At 35.1% G+C, this 21591-nt stretch overlaps 1 protein-coding gene across 1 annotated transcript in view; it reads left to right on the forward strand.

Moving 5' to 3' along the window:
• Positions 1 to 17720, forward strand: part of DNAH8 (dynein axonemal heavy chain 8) — a 137220-nt gene extending 119500 nt beyond the window's left edge. The window contains 10 exon segments of the mRNA XM_037405841.1: positions 2459 to 2611; positions 4970 to 5125; positions 7190 to 7306; positions 8056 to 8157; positions 8533 to 8693; positions 13089 to 13245; positions 13751 to 13903; positions 13997 to 14186; positions 16823 to 16944; positions 17433 to 17720. Coding sequence (XP_037261738.1) covers positions 2459 to 2611; positions 4970 to 5125; positions 7190 to 7306; positions 8056 to 8157; positions 8533 to 8693; positions 13089 to 13245; positions 13751 to 13903; positions 13997 to 14186; positions 16823 to 16944; positions 17433 to 17720 — 1599 coding nt within the window.
• Positions 17721 to 21591: the final 3871 nt, after the last annotated feature.

Genomic DNA, 21591 nt, shown 5'->3' on the forward strand with positions numbered 1-21591 from the left:
TTTAGACCTCTACAAAGTCCTGTTGTCTTAATCTGATAGACTGAAGTGCTTCAGAGCCTTTTCAGGACCTCTTGCCTTTCATACAGAAAAGAGAAAAGGTCAGGGTATCGGTTCAAGGAATTCCAACTGTATTATAGAATCATTGTCCCCCTGTACTCGGCACTGATGAGGCCACATCTGTGTTCAGTTTTGGGACCTTCACATCAAGAGGGATGTTGAGATGCTGGAGCATGTCCAGAGGTGAGCACTGAAGCTGGTGATGGGTCTGGAGCACAAATCTTATGAGAAGCAGCTGAGAGAACTGGGGGTGTTTGGCATGAAGGGAGGAGGCAGCTGGGGAGGGACCTTATTTCTCTCTACACCTACCTGAAAGGAGGTTGTGGGTGCAGGGGAGGGGTCAGTCTCTTCTCCCAGGTAACAAGCGATAGGACAAGAGGAAGTGGCCTCAAGTTGCATCAGGGGATATGTAGCTTGGTTATTAGGAAGATGTTTTTCACTGAAAGGGTGGTGAAGCACTGGATCAGGCTGCCCAGGGAGGTGGTGGGTTCACCATCCCTGGAGGTGTTTAAAAACCACATAGATGCAATGCTTAGGGACATGGTTTAGTGGTTGACTTAGCAGTCCTAGGTTCATGGTTGGACAAGATGACCTTTTAAGGCCCCTTCCAACCCAAATGATTCTATGATTCTATTCATAGAATCGTTCTATGATCATAGAATAATTTAGGTTGGAAAAGACTTTCAAGATCATCAAGTCCAACCCATCCTGCAATGAGCAGGGACATCTTCAACTAGATCATTGCATTCTATCTGTAAAATAACTTCATTTGAGGCAAAAATAAAATCTTTTCAGATGATATTAATTCATCTGACCATAGTATAGTCTTCTTCATTTGTTGTTTTCTATTATGGACATATAATACTTGCATATGGCCTTTACTGCACACTTTCTACTGTACAATCCAAGGTTCTCTAGGTAATGCAGCCTTGGTTGTGGAAGTTCTCTATATTGGATCCCAGTAACCTCTCAAATCTTACCAAATGTTGTGACAGTACTGGAATATAGATGTACACCACTTTGAAAAAAGAGAAAAAAGAAATCCCTTTAGAGAAGACGGTTTTTTTAATGATGTGCAAATGCATGTGTATCTCATACTTCTTTGTGTTTGTATATCTAGAATGGTCATCATCAACTTCCAGTTCATTGTAATGGTGAAAACTGGGGCATCCCTGCCTTTCTTTTGCCCTTAATTAAAAGCAGAAGGATACTCAAAACCAGCACTCCAGGAGAGCTACTAGTAATAATTTCTGAACTAAATGACTTGGTGGTGCACATGTTTTACAGAGAGAGGGATATGTGAACATCACATTTGAAAGAACAAAACAGAATTAGTGAATATGAAGACAAATACATGGGGTTTTTTCCTACCTCTGGCCAAAAGTATATAATATGATTAAAACTGCTGTGCTTGTTACAGATAGATAAATTTCAAAAACTGACCCTGATCCATTCGGAAATGTGACAAGTTGATTAAAGATCTTCCTTTAAAAAGTGAATCCCCATAAAAGAAGGAAAAATATGCCTTCATTTAATCTTTTTTTTTAATATCCATCAATTCACCATAAATATTTCAATTGTATTTTGTGGCTAAATGTTATTTATTCCTTTTTAAATGAGCTAAAACAAAATTGCCAAAATGAAATTATAAGCTGTAATGAAATCCACACATCACTGTTTAGAGCTGATTAAATAATGTCCCATTTTAATATCAGGCTTCTGATTCATCAGGCTTCTAAAGTGATGCCACAAAAGCTGATTGAATTTAATTTCATAAGAAGAATTGCAGAGAGATAATAATAAAAATAGAGCTTTCATGCAATATGAGAGTTGAATAAGATCAAGATTAATACGTGGAGGTTGAATTTCATGCAATTGGATTTATTGCAGATAAATGAATTGCAGTTGAAAAGTTTTAGAGTCTTGTTGCTATCTCTTTACACTTACTTCAGATTATGTTATTACGAAGTTTTAAAAAAGATGTGTTTCTTAGATTTCAGCTGTTACTTTTCCACTCACATTCTTTTGGATCTGATGGCAGGATTGCTCATCACTGGTGTTTTGCTGGGAGAGGACAGGAATTACTTCTTTTTGCCACTAGGTAGCACTGATACTTTGCTTAGAATAGTGGTTCTGGTTATTTTCAACGAGAACAATCAGATGTGGAAATAACTTTTGCACTATCTTTTCCTATTTGCTTTAACTGTGCCAATATCATACCAAATCAAATGATAATACATATTCAGGAACAGATCAAAAGTAAAAAACAAAACAAAACCCAACCAAACAAAGAATAATTACTTGCAAGACCAAATGTGCTTCTAAATATAGACAGTTGGTTTTAGCACCATGAATAACTTGTTCTAAATTGTATATGGTAATAGTCTATATTCTTATTTAGGGAGGCTGGGTGTTACTTCAGAATTGTCATCTTGGACTGGATTTCATGGACGAACTACTAAAGATGCTTCTTACTGCTGAGATACAGGATGAGACGTTTCGAGTTTGGATAACTACTGAACCACATCCTAAATTCCCAATTACACTGCTACAGGTTTGCTCAAATTCACTCTGGTACCTCATGCCATCAAAATTATTTGAATTAAGTGTGAAAACAGAAATTAAATAAATGGGGGGGAAACCTTAGAATTCAAGAAAAAATGAACCTGTCTTACAATGCAAATATTACTTTAAACAGGAAGGTTACTTACCAGTACTGGAAGTTCTCAAAGATGCATTGCGTATGTGTGAGTTCACACTAATAAGAAACACTTGCATCAAAACTATCAGGCTTTACCTGATACCCTTTTTTTCCCAGCCAGATGCCTTGTGAACAGATTAATGCCCACAACTTGCTCTTAGACTCTTTCACCAGATTTCCCTATCTGAAATAAAGGATAAAGGGGACAGAACATACATGGACAGCACATCTCAAAGAACATCATCTACCAAGAAGTAACTTGTTTCAATTTGGATAAAATCTAAATGGTTGTTCTGTAGGTCTCAAGGAGACATTTTTCATCGGTAAAATCGGTAAAAAACAGGAAAATTGCCTAAATTCTTACAAAGTGCATTTAAGTCATTTACGATGCTTCCTAGCACTCTCACACCTGGTCATAATGCTAGTTAATATCTAGTGTAATAGCTGTGTGTTGCCACTTCTGTGTTCATAGACCCCTTTCCTCTTAAAAACAGTGGAAGTCATCTTACTGGTTCTCCTCCTTTCTAAATAAAAATAGATACCATACCTGATATCTAGGATGTGAAGGTGAGGAAGGGTTCCTTTCTTGAATGAATCTAGGAGACAACCTTCGCTAAGAAATTTATATTGCCATGGAAAACCACGGTGTGTAAAAAGCTAGCTGTATGGACCTACGTTCTTTTGTATTCTCTCAACAGAAAATTAAATCACCCTACATCTTCAGGGGGTTTATGAATAGTGAGGTATATAAATGTACAGCTTGCTAAAAGTGAGAATAGAGAACTGAGCGGGTCACTAGATGAATCTTCACTGCATTTATCTCAAATGTTTCACACGTGATTTGCCAGTCTATAGTGTCACATTATGTGTTAAAATCTTAACATATTTAGGGATTCCAGAAAATGAATAACTGACAAATCAAAGGTCAGCTCCTTCTCAGAGGAAAGGAGAGAATAATTTGCTTTTTTTTAAATCCAGAACACGCATCAAACACTGAACAGGATATGCTTTGAAATGTGGAAAGACTGGTTAGCAAGTGTTCCCATTCAGTCCAACACTCTAGTGTGTTCATGTGCAGATAAGTCCTTACAGAAGATGAGCTCATCTCTGAGACAGCTTGCTTGGGCTCTGGAGCCCAAAAATAATTTTGAGAGACTGAAGTTGAAAAGTCATTCCTTAAAAATATTTGAAGTTCTTTACCACAAATATGCAGACAGTAAAACTGCCAGGTGAATTACTTGTTCATTAATGCCTTCTGTTAAGGGTCTCAGAAGTAGAAACAGCTCAGAGTCACTCTTGAGTTCAGCCCACGAGCAGCCTGGCATTTGCTGTCCTTTCAATGCATGCTGCCGTGTTACCCAAGCCAACCAGACAAGTGCTTACTGTTGGAGTAGAAAAATACTTACTGTTTATTTGGCTTTCTCCAGCATTCCAAAGTGTCTCAAGGAAAGATTCTGGTAAGGCCAGTCTGTGTCTGAACTAACAGATTCACGTGTGCCCCATGATTGTTACCTAGCACTGGAGTTCTCTGACATGAAAACCTGTGTTAACTAACACTCTCCCAAGTAATGTGCAGGTATAGTTTGACAACCAAAATTTTGTAGCAACTATTCCCATTAGGCAGTTCGCATGAATCTAAGGGGCTGTAGCAGTTTACTACCACAAGTGTGAATTCCATGCCTGCTGACCAGAGGGGTCAAGAACATTCTCTTGTAAATCTAATTTACTGCTGCAGACATAGCCACAGGGTCTAGAGTAGCCACTGTGAACACATAGATCTGAGCTGAGGATAGGTGAGATTTCTTTTTATTTACTGGGAAATCCTGGGGCCAGACAGAACAGAGTTTTTGTCATCTACTCTGGGTAGCTCTTTTCCATCAATCATTGAATTAGGGGTAGAGAGCCATATGATGTGTTCTGATAAGCATGGCAACTGCTTCCAGGTTGTTGATGAAAAATCTTAGATCCATGGACAAGTGACAGTGATGGTTCTGACCAACATGAACTAAAGCTCTATGTTCAAAATCTTTTGTTGGTCTAATCTACTATGTGCTCCTTTTATGCAGTTTATAGTAAAAATACATATCAACTTTGTATCTACAATGCTTCAGATATTTACATTTTATTTACAGCTAATAATTGTGACGTTAGTATGTTGCTGCTTTTGTTTCAGTAAACAAATTCAATTCCTTTATCTTTTTCACATGACAGATTTCTATAAAGTTCACAAATGAACCTCCCCAGGGTATACGTGCTGGATTGAAAAGAACATTTTCTGGAATTAATCAAGACCTGTTAGATGTTAGCAATATGCCCATGTGGAAACCTTTGCTTTACACTGTAGCTTTCCTGCATTCTACTGTTCAGGTATTTCTTATAAGGTTTGCAAATAGTGTTACAATTTATGCAGTCACTTTATCAGAGGTTCCTGAAATATACATTCTGATATTTCTTGTAGCATAATGTTGCAGGGCTGAAGTTTTAATTTCTATAATCTGTACTGCAAGGTTCCTTATTCTCGTAATTGTTTTATAAATTTTACACAATTTTCATACTATGGACATTTAGAATGAGTTTCTTTCTCACCTAACTTTATCTGTCCAAGAGATAGTAATTTGGTGTAAGGGCAAAAATCTCTCTCTGTAGTCAATAGAAATAAGAGAGGCACTCTGAAAAAATCAGTTTATCTGTCTTGGCTATCTCTCTATAAGAGAGCAAATTATTTTCTAGAGATATATCACTCTTTCTGTCCATTGATTTTAGGCAATCCAGATGTCTAGCTTAGAGTAGCTGTCTACTTTCTAGAATGCTAAAATTAAATAAAATTCTCTCACTTAGCATCTTGTTTTTATCTTATCTATGTCAGTGTGTTTTCTACATTAATTCCAAAGTGAGAAAAATGATATTGATACCTTGTACTTTAAAGATATATGTTTTAAGATCACAATAAATATCAACATTTTGAGCTCTCTGAATACACCTTTTGATCAAGAATGTCAAAATAGTTACAGAATACATTTAAGCCTTAGGGTCTGTTGAGCTACTCCTATTTTCAGTGTTGCAAAGATGGTGAGAGAAGGACAATTTGTTGGAGGTCCCTATTAAGATACAGTATTCTGGTATTCTGCATTATTTTCCTCCTTCTACCTTTTTATAAACAGTGAGTTGTTCTGTGCACTGCCTCAGGATTACACTGTTCTTGTGAAACTAGAAGACCCAAGTTTATTCAACCATCAGTAATTTTAAAAATTATTATAGCTATTCATCTGTTCAGAAAATTTATTTATGGATTACGATCAGCAAGCAATATATATACGCTGCCCTGACATTAAACTGACCAATTCCTAACATCCTTTGGCGATAAGATTGCTATGATAAATATAGATTAAGTAGTAATTCAGAGAATTTGGCAGAAAATCATTATACCTTTCTGCAGGGTATTATTGGTAAATGCTGTCTCATCTGCTTATAAACAATACTTGATTTTGAAAAAGAGAAGTTTTTTTTCAGTTCTAGTTCTTTTTAAATATTGTAACTAAGGCACGTAAATGTTACTTAATTAGATGGCAAAGACTGTCAGTCATTATTGAACCAGTAATTTAAACTCTAATAAATATGTTATCACTTAGTTAATTTTAGAATGTCAGTATTATGCTGTTTATTCATTTAATAAATGTCAGCAGTATTCAACAATTTAATTCTTAACTTCTTGGATTAGTTTGTTCTACATTCTGAAAAAAAAAAAATCATTGAGTGATGTAACTGAGGTGGCTAAAACCAAGTTGTAAGAAATCTAATAGTTTGGGAGGTTTCAAATGTTTCATCTCAGATTATATTCTCTTTAACAGTCAACTGTTTTACTGTTACTGCAAGTATTATAATTTCATTTTCAAATGGGTATGCAATAATAAATTTGAATAATGTAGTGGTGGCAGCCTTATTATAAAGTTGTGAATTATGAAAAATACGTGTTAAAAAAATACAGTGAAACCATAAGTCAAAAGGGGCAACCTAGAAGCCTTTGGATAACTGAGCACCAATACAGGAGCTTGAAAAATGGAAACTGTCATTAGTAGGCAGTATATGTAGAAAAAAATGAAAACCTATAGAAATCAGAATTGTTGAATGTGCTGAAAATGCAGAGATTTGGCAAATCTTTAAATTAATTAATATAGAAATCTGATCATCCATACAGACATGAGGCATTTCAAACCTATGACTGATGACATTGATTTATCCCTGATGGTGTAAATAAAAAAGTTTGTTTATTACTGATATGTATGAGGCACATAGCGGTTTCCTAGGCTACCTTTCTTCTTCAGTTCAATTCTTTACTCCACTATTATTATTATTACTATTATTGAACTTTAATAATAAAACAAAATTATATGTTGTTTCGTAAACATGTTTGGTTTTTATTGTATTCCTAAGGAACGACGCAAGTTTGGGCCTTTGGGTTGGAATATTCCCTATGAATTTAACTTGGCAGACTTCACAGCCAGTGTTCAGTTTATACAAAATCACCTAGATGAATGTGACATCAAGAAGGTGAATACTAAAATTTGCATACAGTATATTTAATTGCTTTGTATAGCATCTGTAATTTTTTTTTCTTTTGTTACTATTTATAATAGTGCATCCATTGCTGTTCTTTCAGTGCAGCTTCTAATGATCAAAGTTTCAGATTCTCTGTATGAGTCAAGCTGAAATATTTTGGGTGCCTATCCTCCACGTAAAAATATGTAATAGTTAAGAACTTCTGCATTCAATCTTGGTTTTTTCAGTACCATATCCAAAATATTGACAGGTCTATAGAATATCTGTTTTGGAAAGGGAGCTAAAATATTTACAGAGTTTGACAGTCAATCAAATATCTCTTTGGATGCCATTTGGTCTTCTGTTATTTATCAGGGAATAACGTAATAGAATATCCATTCCTTACAAAGCAGCATTTTGCCAATAAAGAACGATGAGAAACTCGGTGCGGGGGGGGGGGGGGCGGGGGGAGAGGGGCAAAAAAAAGAAATAGGAGAAGCAATAGCAGCTGAAAGTAATTTTAGGTCACACGAGTAATAATAAGATATATTTCTAATAGTGGGATCAAGCCCAACTACTGTAGAATTGTAGAGCTGAGCTCACAAAATACATTGGAAATAAAGTGTTACTTTTTCCTTCCAACAATGATCTTTGCAGCTTAAATTTCAGAGCCTTATGAGCTTCAGATGATGTTGAAATTACAGGCTGGATACCTTCTTCTTGTATAACTACAGTCTCTCGTTTGCTTTACTTTCATCCAGGGGATATCATGGAAGACAGTACACTACATGATTGGAGAAGTACAATATGGAGGCCAAGTCACAGATTACTTTGATAAGCGTCTTCTTAATTGCTTTGTAAAGGTAGGAGACCTTGAAAATACAGTTATTTGTAATTTTTTATTGGCAGCTGCAATACAAAATCGAAGACCTCCTTTCTGCTGAATATGCATGTCTTCACAGTTTAGAAGACTCCTCGGAGTGAACTGATTTTTTCAAAACATCATTCTTTGGCAGTGAGGTTCTTCCCCTTCGTTTCCTTTTAGTGAGGATCAGCAATTAGTAAAATGTTAGCTGGAAGTCAAACTTAGAATATGTAGTTCTTAATGATTTACTCGTGTATTCAAGTAAAGTTAAATATAGTAGCCAAAATATTTTATTCCCTAAGAATAAAAATGAGCTTAAAAAACCTCTATGTAGCAAAGTAATTGTGGGGTTTTTCCTCTGGATTTTTCACAGTTGTGGTTTAATGAAAAGATGTTTGACAGCGCCTTCTGTTTTTACACTGGATATAACATTCCAGCATGCAAAACCTTGGAAGAGTATTTTGAATGCATCCTGTCACTCCCTGCTGTGGACAGCCCAAAGGTCTTTGGTCTCCATCCCAATGCTGATATTACGTAAGTAGGTCCCAACACATATTGAAAACAGAAACCTTTTATTTTATTATTTGGAAACAAAACCCTCTGAAATACTCAAGAAAAGTATATTTTTCATAGGAAGGCTAGGGTTCATGTGAATTTCACTATTGAATGGCAACACTTGACATGTATGTACATGGTTATGAATGCAGTATCTTCAGCTACATTTTACATATTCTTTTAAAGCAGTTGGAATTCTTATTAGTCCCCATGGTTTTAGATTATTTTTTTTAACATCTGAAAGCATTATAGAACTTTTATATGAAGATATGATACAAGCTTCTATACAGTGCAACTAGAGAAAGTTTATAATATCTGCCTTCTGATCCAAGTAGTATATTATTTTTCTGTGTACACTTGTTAAATGATTCTCTGAATTGTCATTTGGTTTACAAGTATGCTTTTGGATGTAAGTACAATCTTTTGTTGGCATCAGTCCTGCCATTTCCATTATTAAAAGAGGCTTTTCAACCACACTAAGTACTATCTCCATTTAAAGTTTTATCTTTGACTTGATTCACTTTTTCATTCCAATGTATGTAACAGTTGACTTCTATTTCCTTCTGGTGTTATATGCCCTGTGAAAGGATATGAATCATCATTATATTTTTTTTCATGGATGTTCTTAATAATTCTGCAATGAATTATTGCATTTTCATTATGCCCACATTCATTGTTCGTTAACTTATCTTTTTGTATTTTTAAACAAAACAGATGTTACTCAAGTGCCCAGCTGCTGTGGAAACCTAGTATCTTCTAAAATTTTTTAACAAAACAATAATTTCCCAAAATTTTTCAGTCTCAGATTTCAGAGTCTGATGCCATATCAAAATCCCAGTATTCTAAGCATGCTGGGAGAACAGTACAGTTTTATTGTCAGTTCTGCCTAGCACCTACCATTGTAAATATATACTTAAGAGTAGGTTCTGTTTCAAGTCATTCTGTGATACCTGCAAGACCTCCCTTCCAGAAGTGATCAGAGCAGAGCCAAGATTTAACAGAAAACTAAGTCCTGAAGAGAGAGATAATTTGGATCCAAATTAGGCTTGTAGGAGGGCTGATTTACAGAAAGAAAACTCGAGGGTAACAGTGCTGGGTGAGTTTCAGTGAGTTGGAACAGCTCTTTCATTTCTCTCTAGTACTGAATCTTCCTTCTACTTGGTACATCAGCATATTCCTTCTACTTTAGTCCTTTTCCTGGAGATTTTCTTTTGTAGGTATTTCTTTAGAGTTTTGGGGGAAATGTTCAACATCTTCATGCTTTTTTCCATGTCACAGTCTGTTATAGGCAGCTATGCATGTGTCTGTCTGAATTTCATCTTTGACACACTCGCCAAATGGGTTAGCATCGCATACAATATAAAAGTTGCATACAAATTATCCTTAAAATAACCTATCAAGTAATCTTGGAGTATGCAGAAAGCTAACTGCTAGAATTGGAACCCTGAGACAGCCAGGACCTCTCCATGTTACTATTACTGAGGACAAGACAGATCTCTCACTGGTTTAGTGGGACAGTTTACCAGTTCAGCCAAAAGCTCGATCCATTGGTTCCTTTGAATTGGATCCATTGAAGCTATAAGACTTCACTGAATGTCACTACTTCATCCACCTGGGATTAACACCTGAAATCACTGCAATTGGTTTTAACTTGCTATATGAATCATAGGCTCTGCTAAAGCACATAGATAACAGGCACCTGAGCGGGCAAGGAATATCCTGACCATCTTGTCAAAACCCCTTCTCCAATTGGTTCCATACTGAAGCCTTAAATCTAACTGAATTTTTGTAAAGCTAAAGCAAACTGTTATTAACCAACTGGAGATAGAGCAGAATCTCCCATTGTCCTCTGGTGAATGTAAGGTTCTGCATGTTGCAATAGATATTGCTGTTTTCTACCCAATACTGAGTAATGCTTCGGTCAAACTGCATTTGTTCTTAGTTTTAACTATGAATACAGAAAATTCCTAATGGCACAGACTCCAGCTATCATACTATAATAGGTTGCTGAATCCAAATGCTGTAAGAAAATACTCTTAATAATAGTTTCTGGAGCAAATAAAAATCCACAGAAAATTCCTTCTCTTTTTCTTCTTATGACACAAGTTGCTTTTCAATAGGGCTTCAGGAAAAAACAATATAAACAGGTATACAGTGCTTTACCTTACATGCTTACTTTTAGGCAACATTGACACTGTAAATGAGATTCATTTAATGTTGCTTTAGCTTCCTTTACCATTACTCAAGACTTCCTTTACTCTACAAACCTGTGCAATCTTTTTTTCGTTATTATTTGCATCTATACTTCAACATTTTATTTGCAATGTAAAGGAAAGTCAGGTTTTCCAAAGCCCAGAAAAATTTTGTTTCAGAGTGTCTTTTACAGTCATTGTGTACAGTCACTGTTACATGAATGAAATTTCTTGTTTCTATTTTCTTTTCATTTCCATGCTGGAATATTATTTTTAATTATGTACACATTGAGTTGCATGTTTGTCTTTTCTATTTTTGATTTAAAATTCTTTTTTTTTTAAATAAAAAAGAGGTTTTATATAAAACTCTTCTTGTTCAAACTACTGTTGCTATTCATGTTTGCTTCTTTACACAAGATTCAGGCAATAATTTCTCCTCTCCAGAAGAGTTCTAGCTTGTGTCATTGAAGAAAGGAGTATTACTTACCTTTGATTCTGCTCCTTTCTGGTTATTTTTCAAAAATTGTTCTCTGTTTTTCCCCAAAGTTTACATATTGCCTATTTTAAATTGTTTCTATTTTTGTTTAGATTTGGGGAAATACCATTTTTATAATTCTGTAATATTTTATAATTTAATTGCTGTTATAATCACGGGATCTACCCCTTCCACATAGAATAGTTTGACAGTGGTATTGGAAGGACAGTATTTGCAGTGTGAAGAGGAAGGTTCACATGTCTCTTATCACTAGTAGTTAGATCACAAGACCCAGAGTAAGGATTATAACTACCAGTTTGTCATCCAAATTAGGAATGAAGCCATGAGTCCAAGAGAAATTTGATTTTATCCAACCTTTCTGCTCATATGTGGTCTTGAATAAATTTCTCATTCATTAAATAGGATCATAAATAGAAAAAAAAGCTTGAGAGTTCTGAGTCTGAAGTCAAGGGTTATTAAAAACTGCGAAAGCCCCACCACTCCTACATTCACAGGAAGAAATTGTATCCTCTGAGACGCAAACTGCCAGTAGGATTTCTTCTGTTTTTCTGATGTATAGTCTTCCTAATTGCATTCACAGTGTGTGTTGAAATGCTGCAGTATCTTGCTTCTGAAGTCTTATGATACTGTCCCCAAAACTCTGATGTTTTAGGAGTTCATGTGTTCTATCCTGCAGCACAATCCTTGTGTTCATGCCTTATATAATTAGGTATGACAAAGTATATTGTCGTAGGAGGAGACAGGTGTTGTATGAAGGTTGAAAAGTAAAACTGACATGCAAAATTATATTCTGTGTCAGATGCATGCCGTATGTTCCTTATGTAGCCGATCCTATAAGGTAAAAGGAGGCAATGCCAGCACGGCAGTACCAACATACTGTTATGTTTCCTTTCTTACTGCCTTTCATAGCTCTATGCCATTAGATAGCATTGCAAGAAGAGTACTCCTATAATTCTGCTTGTGTTGAAGGACTGATGTGGTCTACTGTAATTTACCATCAAATGCCACATTAATTTAATTCACTTTTTTGTATTGACTTGGATCATAAATTTACATTAGCACTGCCAATGCTGTACTATGGAATAGAAGGTTTTGTTTTAAATCTCCAACATTGTAAATCTAGCAGCTTTTATTATTAATACTGAAATACCTCAAAGTAGAATTAATTAATTAATTAATAAAGGGGCAGCTTCCAGAATTCTGCCTCCAGCTTTTCCATCTTCTCCATTCCACTTTTAAGAAGCAACTAAATGAGGGAAATATTTTTCCTTGCTACAAAACCTTTGTTGCTTCTTCCCAGCAAGGAAGACTGCGACTGTTTAGAAGTCCTTGTCAGGCATATGCCATTTTCTTGTCTTTCCTCAGAATCCCTAGAAATCATGGCAGGATTTTCTGCCACCTCACATTCTCAGCTTGCAGAACTTCTTCTTAGCCCTGAATGAGAAAAACAGTAAGTATATAACAGGGGGTGTGTGGGGGAAGTTCATATTCTTTACAGACATGGAAAAAACAAATGTTCATGATCAATGTGTTCAGCCTGGGGCAGGATGTGAGGGAAAACTATTTCTTAGGTGTTTTGATTTAACCTGACAGCATGTTTTTTCTCCACTTTCAAGTTGTGCATTCTACAAAGTATCATTTGACTATTAAAAATCCCTATGTAATTTATAATTCTTATCCTCTCAGATACCAGAGTAATACAGCAGCTGATGTTCTAGATACTATTACCAACATTCAACCTAAAGAAAGTGGTATAGGACCTGGAGAAACTCGTGAAGCAGTTGTTTATCATTTAGCTGAAGACATGCTAGAGAAACTTCCTCCAGATTACATACCTCATGAGGCAAGCTAATCTTAGTTATTTTCTTTCTGTTCTCTCTGCTGAGTTTTCACATAAGGCATTCCAAAAAAGAAACCCTGAAATGTAAAGAAAGATCATATAGCTAGTAGCAGATTCAGGCAAGGAACCAACATCTCAAAGTTGCATGTGAAAACACAAAAAGATCAGTCTTGACTTTTTGTGACAGCAGTCCTCTGGGCCTTCTGGGTGAAGTCCTATTCTAGCACAATCATGAGTAATTGTGTAGTATCAGACACAAAAAAAAACCAAACAAAAAAACCCAAACAAACCACCAACAACAAAAAAACCCCAAAAACAAAACCCCACAAACCAACAACAAAAAAACCAAACTGCAATAGTTTTAAGGGGATAAATGTTAGTTGAATAATGTGAAATACAAGTCTACTGTTTACTTTTCTGAACACAAGAAAGTTAAGACGTCTTATATGAAAACAGTATTTCAACAATTCAGATTTATCTAAATTCCTTCTGTGTCCCTATATTTCAGGTAAAATCTCATTTAGTTAAAATGGGACATCTTAACTCTATGAATATATTTCTTCAGCAAGAAATTGACCGAATGCAAAAGGTGATCACAATACTCCGCAACAGTTTGAATGATCTTAAATTAGCCATAGAAGGAACTATTGTTATGAGTGAGGCAAGTAAAGCATATTTGCTATGTATGGAATACTGCATTTTAGACTATGACCTTGATTGCTTTAGTTCATGTGTTATGACTTAATTCTTTCAGAGTTTGAGAGATATACTTGATAATATGTATGATGCTCGAATTCCTCAAGTATGGAAAAGAGTGTCTTGGGATTCTTCAACACTTGGCTTCTGGTTTACTGAACTTTTGGAAAGAAATACTCAATTATCTACTTGGATATATGAAGGAAGACCAAATGTGTTTTGGATGACTGGATTCTTTAATCCACAAGGTAAGGTACTGAAAGGACTTTAGTAATAATGTATTGGATCACAATTTAATGGGTTTTACTACATATCTAGCTTAATATTGCACCTAGAAAAGATGTTTTCACAGCTATCAGAATATGTCATAGAAGCCAAGATGATAAATGAGTTCAAAAAAAGTGATTAGATAAAGTCATGGGAGACAGGTCCAATGATGGCAATAAACATGACTGTCCAAACTTAACCTTTGAGTTTGGAGGTCCCTAAACTCCAGATTGCCTGAATCTGGAAGAACATAGAAGGGAAAGGATTTATGTGTCATTTTGCCTGTTGTAATATTATTTCACCAAGCATCTGCCTTTGTCTAGTGTCAGAGACAGGATGTGTGTATACAGATGGTCTTTTAGTCTGACCCGTAAGCACAGTTTTTGTATTACAAGAAGGAAAACATGTAGTTAACTAATAAAATGCTATATCTTGTTGACATATTGTAGCATGACATGATGCAGCTTCTAAAGAAAATACACTTAATGATAATGATATTTTTAAAGAAAATATTCTTTCCCTGTGGTTTCACACTGTTTAACGCATTCCAAATTGTAAGTTGCGCGTATAGAAGAGTTTTAATCTAAAGCAAGATGTTATTTATATGCTGTACAGTAGGAACAGAAAGACTTTTTTTTTATAAAAGATTTAAGAGCAATCATTCACTGGAACAATATTTAACCTAATACCAAACAAACCCAAGACATAGATGGTCTTGAACTTGATAATTGCTTCAGCCTCTGTGTTCCAAAAAAATTAGTCCTGTAGATGGAGAAAGAAGTCTACTAAGCACAAAAGGTGCGCTGTGGCTAGGGGTAAGGTAAGTATAGTTACTGTATTCATAAAACTGCTTACCAGTATTACCTTTTTTTTTTTTTTGAGTAAATCAAATCATACAGTAAAGTTTAAAAAATGACTGGTGTGAGGCAAATCAGAACTTGTACTGCCCGATACTGCCACTGCAGGAAAATCTAAACTGATTGCTCTAAATCTATCATAACATTGGCAAATACATTATAATGTTAAAACATGAGGAATGGATTTTATCAGTTTAGTGGAAAGATCTATTTATAATACTATAAATTATCACCAATAATTGTATTTAAACCTGTTGTGATTCTTTAGTATCATCAGTGTTTGTTTCCTATAAACTATCATTATTAAGGGAGAATGTATGTCAATGGTCATGCAATATCCCATTCAGTACACATGGCACTTGGAATGAACAGTCTTATAAAACAACAAATATCACATTATAGAGATATAATTAATTTTTAGGAAAATTTAGAAGCCTAAATAACACTTTTATTTTTATCAGAATATATAATATCTGAGAAATGAAAACATGTTCAAGTACTACATTAATTGTATTTATATCACATATGAGTATTTTAGCTGTGACAAATATCATAGCTTCTCATTGGTTTTGTCCTAATTAGCATGTTAAACCACTTCTTAAATCTTGAAATGCTGTCTTCTACTGCATGCCCATGTACTTTCATTATTTCCTCCCTGGTTTGTCAGTATTTCATTCAGTGGTTTTCTTCTCCTTGTAGATACTTGACAGCCCACAAAATGCTAGTCCTCTTTTCCTTTATGCCCTATCAAGAAAGAACAGATGCCACTTCACCTTTAAGTCTTTCCAGTAATCACTCTGAAGTATGCAGTTCTCCATTGTTAACTTTTCTCTCTTTGCCACAATCTCTTCCTGACAACTCCAAGTAGTTCTTCATCCAGTAGCATAAAATAGCAGCTGTTGGTTTTTTTGGTGACTGCACTGTCATCTTCTGAGACACTTATACAGAAACAACCAGGTGTTCGCTACAAGTGTGCAATTTTTGTAGCTTTTTCATTTATAACACATCCCAAAGTCTTTGCTGCCCAGTTATTTGTCATCTTGTGCTTATTCTATTCAGCTCTCTCAAAGCTTTTTTATTGCAAACCTCTGTAAAGTCTGTTCAAAACAATACTTGAAAAATCACCTGTCTTACTGTTTGATTATGTCATCCTATACCTTAATTTCTGTCTAGGACTCCCTTTTCTTCACTAACAAAACATAGATTTTTTTCATCCTTTGTAGGCACTGCCTTGTCTAGATTCCCCACACTCATATAGTTATTTTTATTATTACATTCAGACATACCTTTTCTGTTTTATATCAGTGAAATTTATTTTATTTTTCTGTCATCCTAAAAAATTGCCTTTTTCATAAGGTGCCTCTACATGAATACCAGCTCATATAATTGATATCTTGTCTGCCTTCAAATTCCTTCTTGAAACACACCTCTACCATGGATCCTGTACTTGACCACCTAAGACAATTAATAAGTCAGTATCCTGAGCACACATTTGTTAACTGAATAATTCAATAGAAAAAAAAAATTATGTGCCATTTAAAAATGGTTTTTTTCAGTGTAATAATGCATTCTATGCCACTTTCGCTGTTTGTTCTTCTTTTGGCTCCAAAGCAAAGTTTGCTGTCATTAGTCTGGGTTCCCATGGAACTCTGAATATCTGTCTATAACATTTGTTGCAGAACTACACAGATAACCGAGCAAGATTACTTTTCTTTTTGTCATGTGAGATATATACTAAATCTCTGGTTTAATTTCTCAAGGCTTCCTAACAGCAATGAAACAAGAAGCAACCCGAGCACATAAAGGCTGGACTTTAGATACAGTTACAACACATAATGAAGTGCTAAAGGATAACAAAGAAGAAATCACAGCACCTCCTTCTGTATGTATGGCATACAAAGATGTTTCAGTATTAATTTTGGTATTTAATTTATACTGTGCATCATTCAGTGATTTTGGATTGCTAGAGGAAAAAAGTTAATATTTTCTTCACAACATTTGTTTTTGCTCAGCATAGAAGATAATAGTAATTATGAACATTTTAATCTTTTTTTCTGCAGTTACAAAATTATTTTATTAAAAGAACCATTTCATTGTACCACCGCTTGATTTTTGGAATTTATAGTAAACTTTAGATCAAATTTTGTAGTGTTTGGGCTTTATTAAAAAACTTTTAGTGCCATCCATTTCAGTAGCATTATCCTCTGAAAAAGGATGATATTATATTTTTAAATTAAATAGTTTGAAAGGATTCAATGTCAGATATTTTTTACTGTAAAAAATATATTCCTTTTAATGGTTAAGTCAATTGGTCATTTTACAAAACAGATGCTTTATTTTGTGTGATATATCTGCTTCCTTTCCACACAGGAAGGAGTATATGTCTATGGGCTATACTTGGAAGGTGCCGGCTGGGACAGACGAAATAGAAGACTCGTTGAATCTACACCAAAGATTCTGTTCGTCCAGCTACCTGTGGTGCATATATTTGCTGTTAATAAAACCAGTCCTGAGGATCCCAAGCTTTATGCTTGTCCTCTTTACAAGAAGCCCAAGAGGACAGATCTAAACTATATTACAGCGATGTATTTAAGGACGGTAGTGTCTCCAGACCACTGGGTATTGAGAGGAGTCGCTCTCCTGTGTGACATAAAATAATTTTTTTTTCTTACCGTAACAGAAACAGAATATATGGCACATGTAACCAATTACATGCATAATTCTTCTACTGCTTTCTATTTTGTGCCCATTGCTTATTATACTAGAACTTTCATTTCAGTCTTGGCTTAACAGATTTTTTTCTCTGCTTCAAGTAAATTCAGTTTTTATTGGCTATTTGGTGATAGCTTTAAAGTAAAGTTTTCAGAATAAGTTCACTGATTGTAGTCATTGATGTTTCCATTATATTACTTTAAAAAGTATTATTTGGTTTAATAATTCAATTAATGTAAAATAAAATGTTGTTAAAACTTAAAAACCTTAGCTTTTTCACATTGTTTCTCATATACAGCTTTTAGCTTGTGTTCCAGTGACACACAATGACAACAGAATATAGAATATAACAAAATCTCTAGATACAAGTTTTAAAATATTCCTGGATTACGCATGATTTCCTTTGATTCTGCAGGAAACTTTCTAGTTAAAACAGAAAAGTATATTTGATTCGTATTTTTTCTTGTGGTTTCTCAGGGTGCACTTGTTCCTGTTAGACTATATAGATTAAGAAAAACTACATTAGGAATGTTTGTGTCTAGAATATCTGGCAGAGACCAGTACGTTCTTTGTCCAGTTTTGTTGTGTGGCAGCATAGCTACAGAAGTACGGTGCTAACTACTTAATATGGATGCTTTTGTAATTAAAATAGAGAGCCAGATTACATGCAAGTACAATTATTCTCCTACATCTCGTCTTAAATCTAAAATATAGGCTGGAATCCTTGGAGTGGCTATCACAGCACTATTCTGTGATAAACCTGATGAACATCCGTTAATTTTTGCAGTCGTAATTAGTCTCAAACTAATTCCATGCATGTAATACTAAGCAAGATATGCACTCTACATTACAATGGGGAAACAATGTGTAACCCTGTGAATGCCTCCACAGGTGGATGATGTGCATTGCTCCATTTACAATTGAAAGTCTTTATGGGAAAATACCAGGGAAGGTGCAAATTAGTAATGTGCTGAGTTACATAACTTACAATGAAGACGATTTTACTCTCTGTTCTGTATGATATCAAGAATAGAGATGAATAGTATATTGTTGAGCTGAACTATTATTGCTATATCTCAACACACACTGCAACAGATTCTTGAGAGCATCTCTTTCTTCTGTTTATCACAGTCTAGTCACTCTTTCCCATCTTCTCTGAGCCCGTCTATGGGTTTGTTCTGTTTCCTCAATACCATGTGTTAGTTCATTACTTCCAGGTTACAATGAATGTTAATTTCCATATAGTTTTGCAGTTAGTTTATGGAAATAATCCATGTTTTGTAACAGCAACAATCCACTATCTATTCAGAAGGTTCCTTTTTTGTTTCTGTGTGCTTTAAGAATATTCACAAAGTATTTCTCTGTCTGAGCCATATGTGGGATAGTATTCCTGCAATTAATTTGCTTACAGGCAGCTTTTCAAACATCTAATGAGGTGCAGTTAATTACTTGAATCACCACAAGTCATTCCTCCCAGCTGACATAATCTACAGAAATTCAAGACCTCAATTGAATACCTTTCACTCCCAGGAATGCTCTATACATCCAAGATATTGTAACAAGCATTCAAATTCCTAAATTAACTCTAACAGGTTTTTTTCAAGTTTGAGATACTGCCGTTCAAGTTCTGCAATGGTATTGTGGTGCTTGAATTGACAAATGTCAGCAAACCACAAATATTTAACAGATGGTCAAAAAAAGGCAAATACTTGAAATTGGACATTTAAGTAGTCTCTGTGAAAGCAAGGGTCTAGCTCATGAAGATCTGTGTTTGAGAATATAAAGAACATGTCCAGAATTAGCTGAGAGGGTGCATCCATAGTCTGTATTATTCTTTCCTCGCTTGGTGGAACTGTCACCAGGAAGAATTTTCCTACCCATTTCCTCTGATTTTCGGAGGTAACTTCAAGCAGGTGAGGCAAGGGAAGGCATATTCTTTCCTGCTGCTTTAGACTGGGCACATTAATGGAGCTTCATTGATCTGCTGGTATGCCAAAAGATACTCACTTGTCACAGAAGCGTTTCTTCTTAGCTGATGATTCATGAGAAGTCCGGAGCACGGCTGTATGGTGAGCTTTTATATAACAATGGGTAGAGTTTATAAAAACCATGGAAAAAAACTTGCAAATGGTGGCATCTGAGATTTGTTTTCTGGTCAGGCTGCTATATCTCACAAAACTACTGACTGGAACGGGCTTGTTCCAAGAAAGTAATATTTCAGCTAAACTTTAAATTAAAAGATTTGTTAATGCCATGAAACAATTTTCTTCCTCCACACTCTCTGTTTCTGCCTCTAGATTCTGGTTGGTTATAACTAAAAAGTGTTCAGCAGAGATTCAGAGTATTTATATTTTATGGAAAGGCCTACAGTTTTCTTGTTCAGTAATTTCATTCACAGACCATATCTATTCTTAATATTTAATTCATTATTTTTTGATGCTCTGGAAGAACATTTGGCAGCAGCATGTAAGTATAATTCTGTTGATTGAAAATCGAATGTGCGGTATATACAAGCTGCAGTTTTAAGTATATTGATGTTTCTGCTGATTTTTTAACATTTGAGTGTAATTGCAAAGCTGTGACAAGTGTCTTGATCAGATTTTTTTCAGAAGCTGCCAGTATTATTTATGCTCTGGGCAGACATCACACATACTAAACTGAACATTGTAAGATGCGGCACCTGTATCTGCGCCATACAAGCAGGGTATTCCTGAGGCAAGTCTAGTGGTATAAAAGCCAAGAGATGCCTTTTCCAGTGATTAATACTGCCTTCAGAGCATTAGAGAAACCTTCATAGATTAACTTTTAGAAATTCAGGAATACTTACTTTTTTTTAACTTAGCAACAGTTCACAATAAAGGTCAAATCCAAAACCAGACTTTGGAATTAGAAATAACCCATGATTCTTATCTAGCAGAGATTAGGATGGGGAAATAAACAATGGCTAACATGCACGACTTATTTTTATGCCTCTTTATTTCCATTACAATTTCTCATTTCTTACATATAAATATATGCTAAGCAAGGTTGTTAGGGATATCTAAGTCTCTGACTTACTGCATCGACTACTTAATGAAGGAATGACTCAACTAAGGTATTAGTTACATGACTAGTAATGGATATCCAGAATGCAAGACCTGACTTATTGAATTTCCACTGTCTTCACTCTCCCAAATGTCTAAAAGGATTGGTGGTTGTGTTCTGCTAGTTAGAAAGTCCATTTTTGGGGACTTCGACTTATTATCTTGATGATAGACCTATCATTTGCCTTATATTTTTGTATTCTTTATTATTAATCAAGATATTCTTCACAGCATTCAGATGAGGTTCAATCTTTAACAAAATTATTTCATCATTTTTCATAAATACTGAGATCTCAGCCATAATTTATCCTCAATGTCAGTTCCAATATTTACCTTATTTAACATACAGTTAGCAGTATTTTTCTCCCCAAGCATCATTCAGCTCCAGGGAAATGTGATTCCACTCTCTGGGTATTAGGAAAACACTACCTTTTATTCTTTCTATGACCTATCTATCATTCTAATGATACATATGATGTTAAAGAAGGTCCTCTCTGACCCCTTGCCTTTCTCGTCACCCCTGCCCCAACTTCTGGACTTTCCTTGTGGATCTGCAACTTCTAATGTCTTACAATATCAACAGGTTGACTCCTCCAATTCACCTTGCACTTCATTTTTCCAAAGCGATCTTGGCAGCACATCTTAACAGATAAACTGCCTGCAGCTTCCTGCATATATTCACTAACCAGTAATTCCTCCCACCAAGGTTTATATTTGACATTCAGATTAGTGAA

The sequence above is a fragment of the Falco rusticolus genome, chromosome 12 (assembly GCF_015220075.1).
Source record: "Falco rusticolus isolate bFalRus1 chromosome 12, bFalRus1.pri, whole genome shotgun sequence".
In the NCBI taxonomy this organism is placed as follows: domain Eukaryota; kingdom Metazoa; phylum Chordata; class Aves; order Falconiformes; family Falconidae; genus Falco; species Falco rusticolus.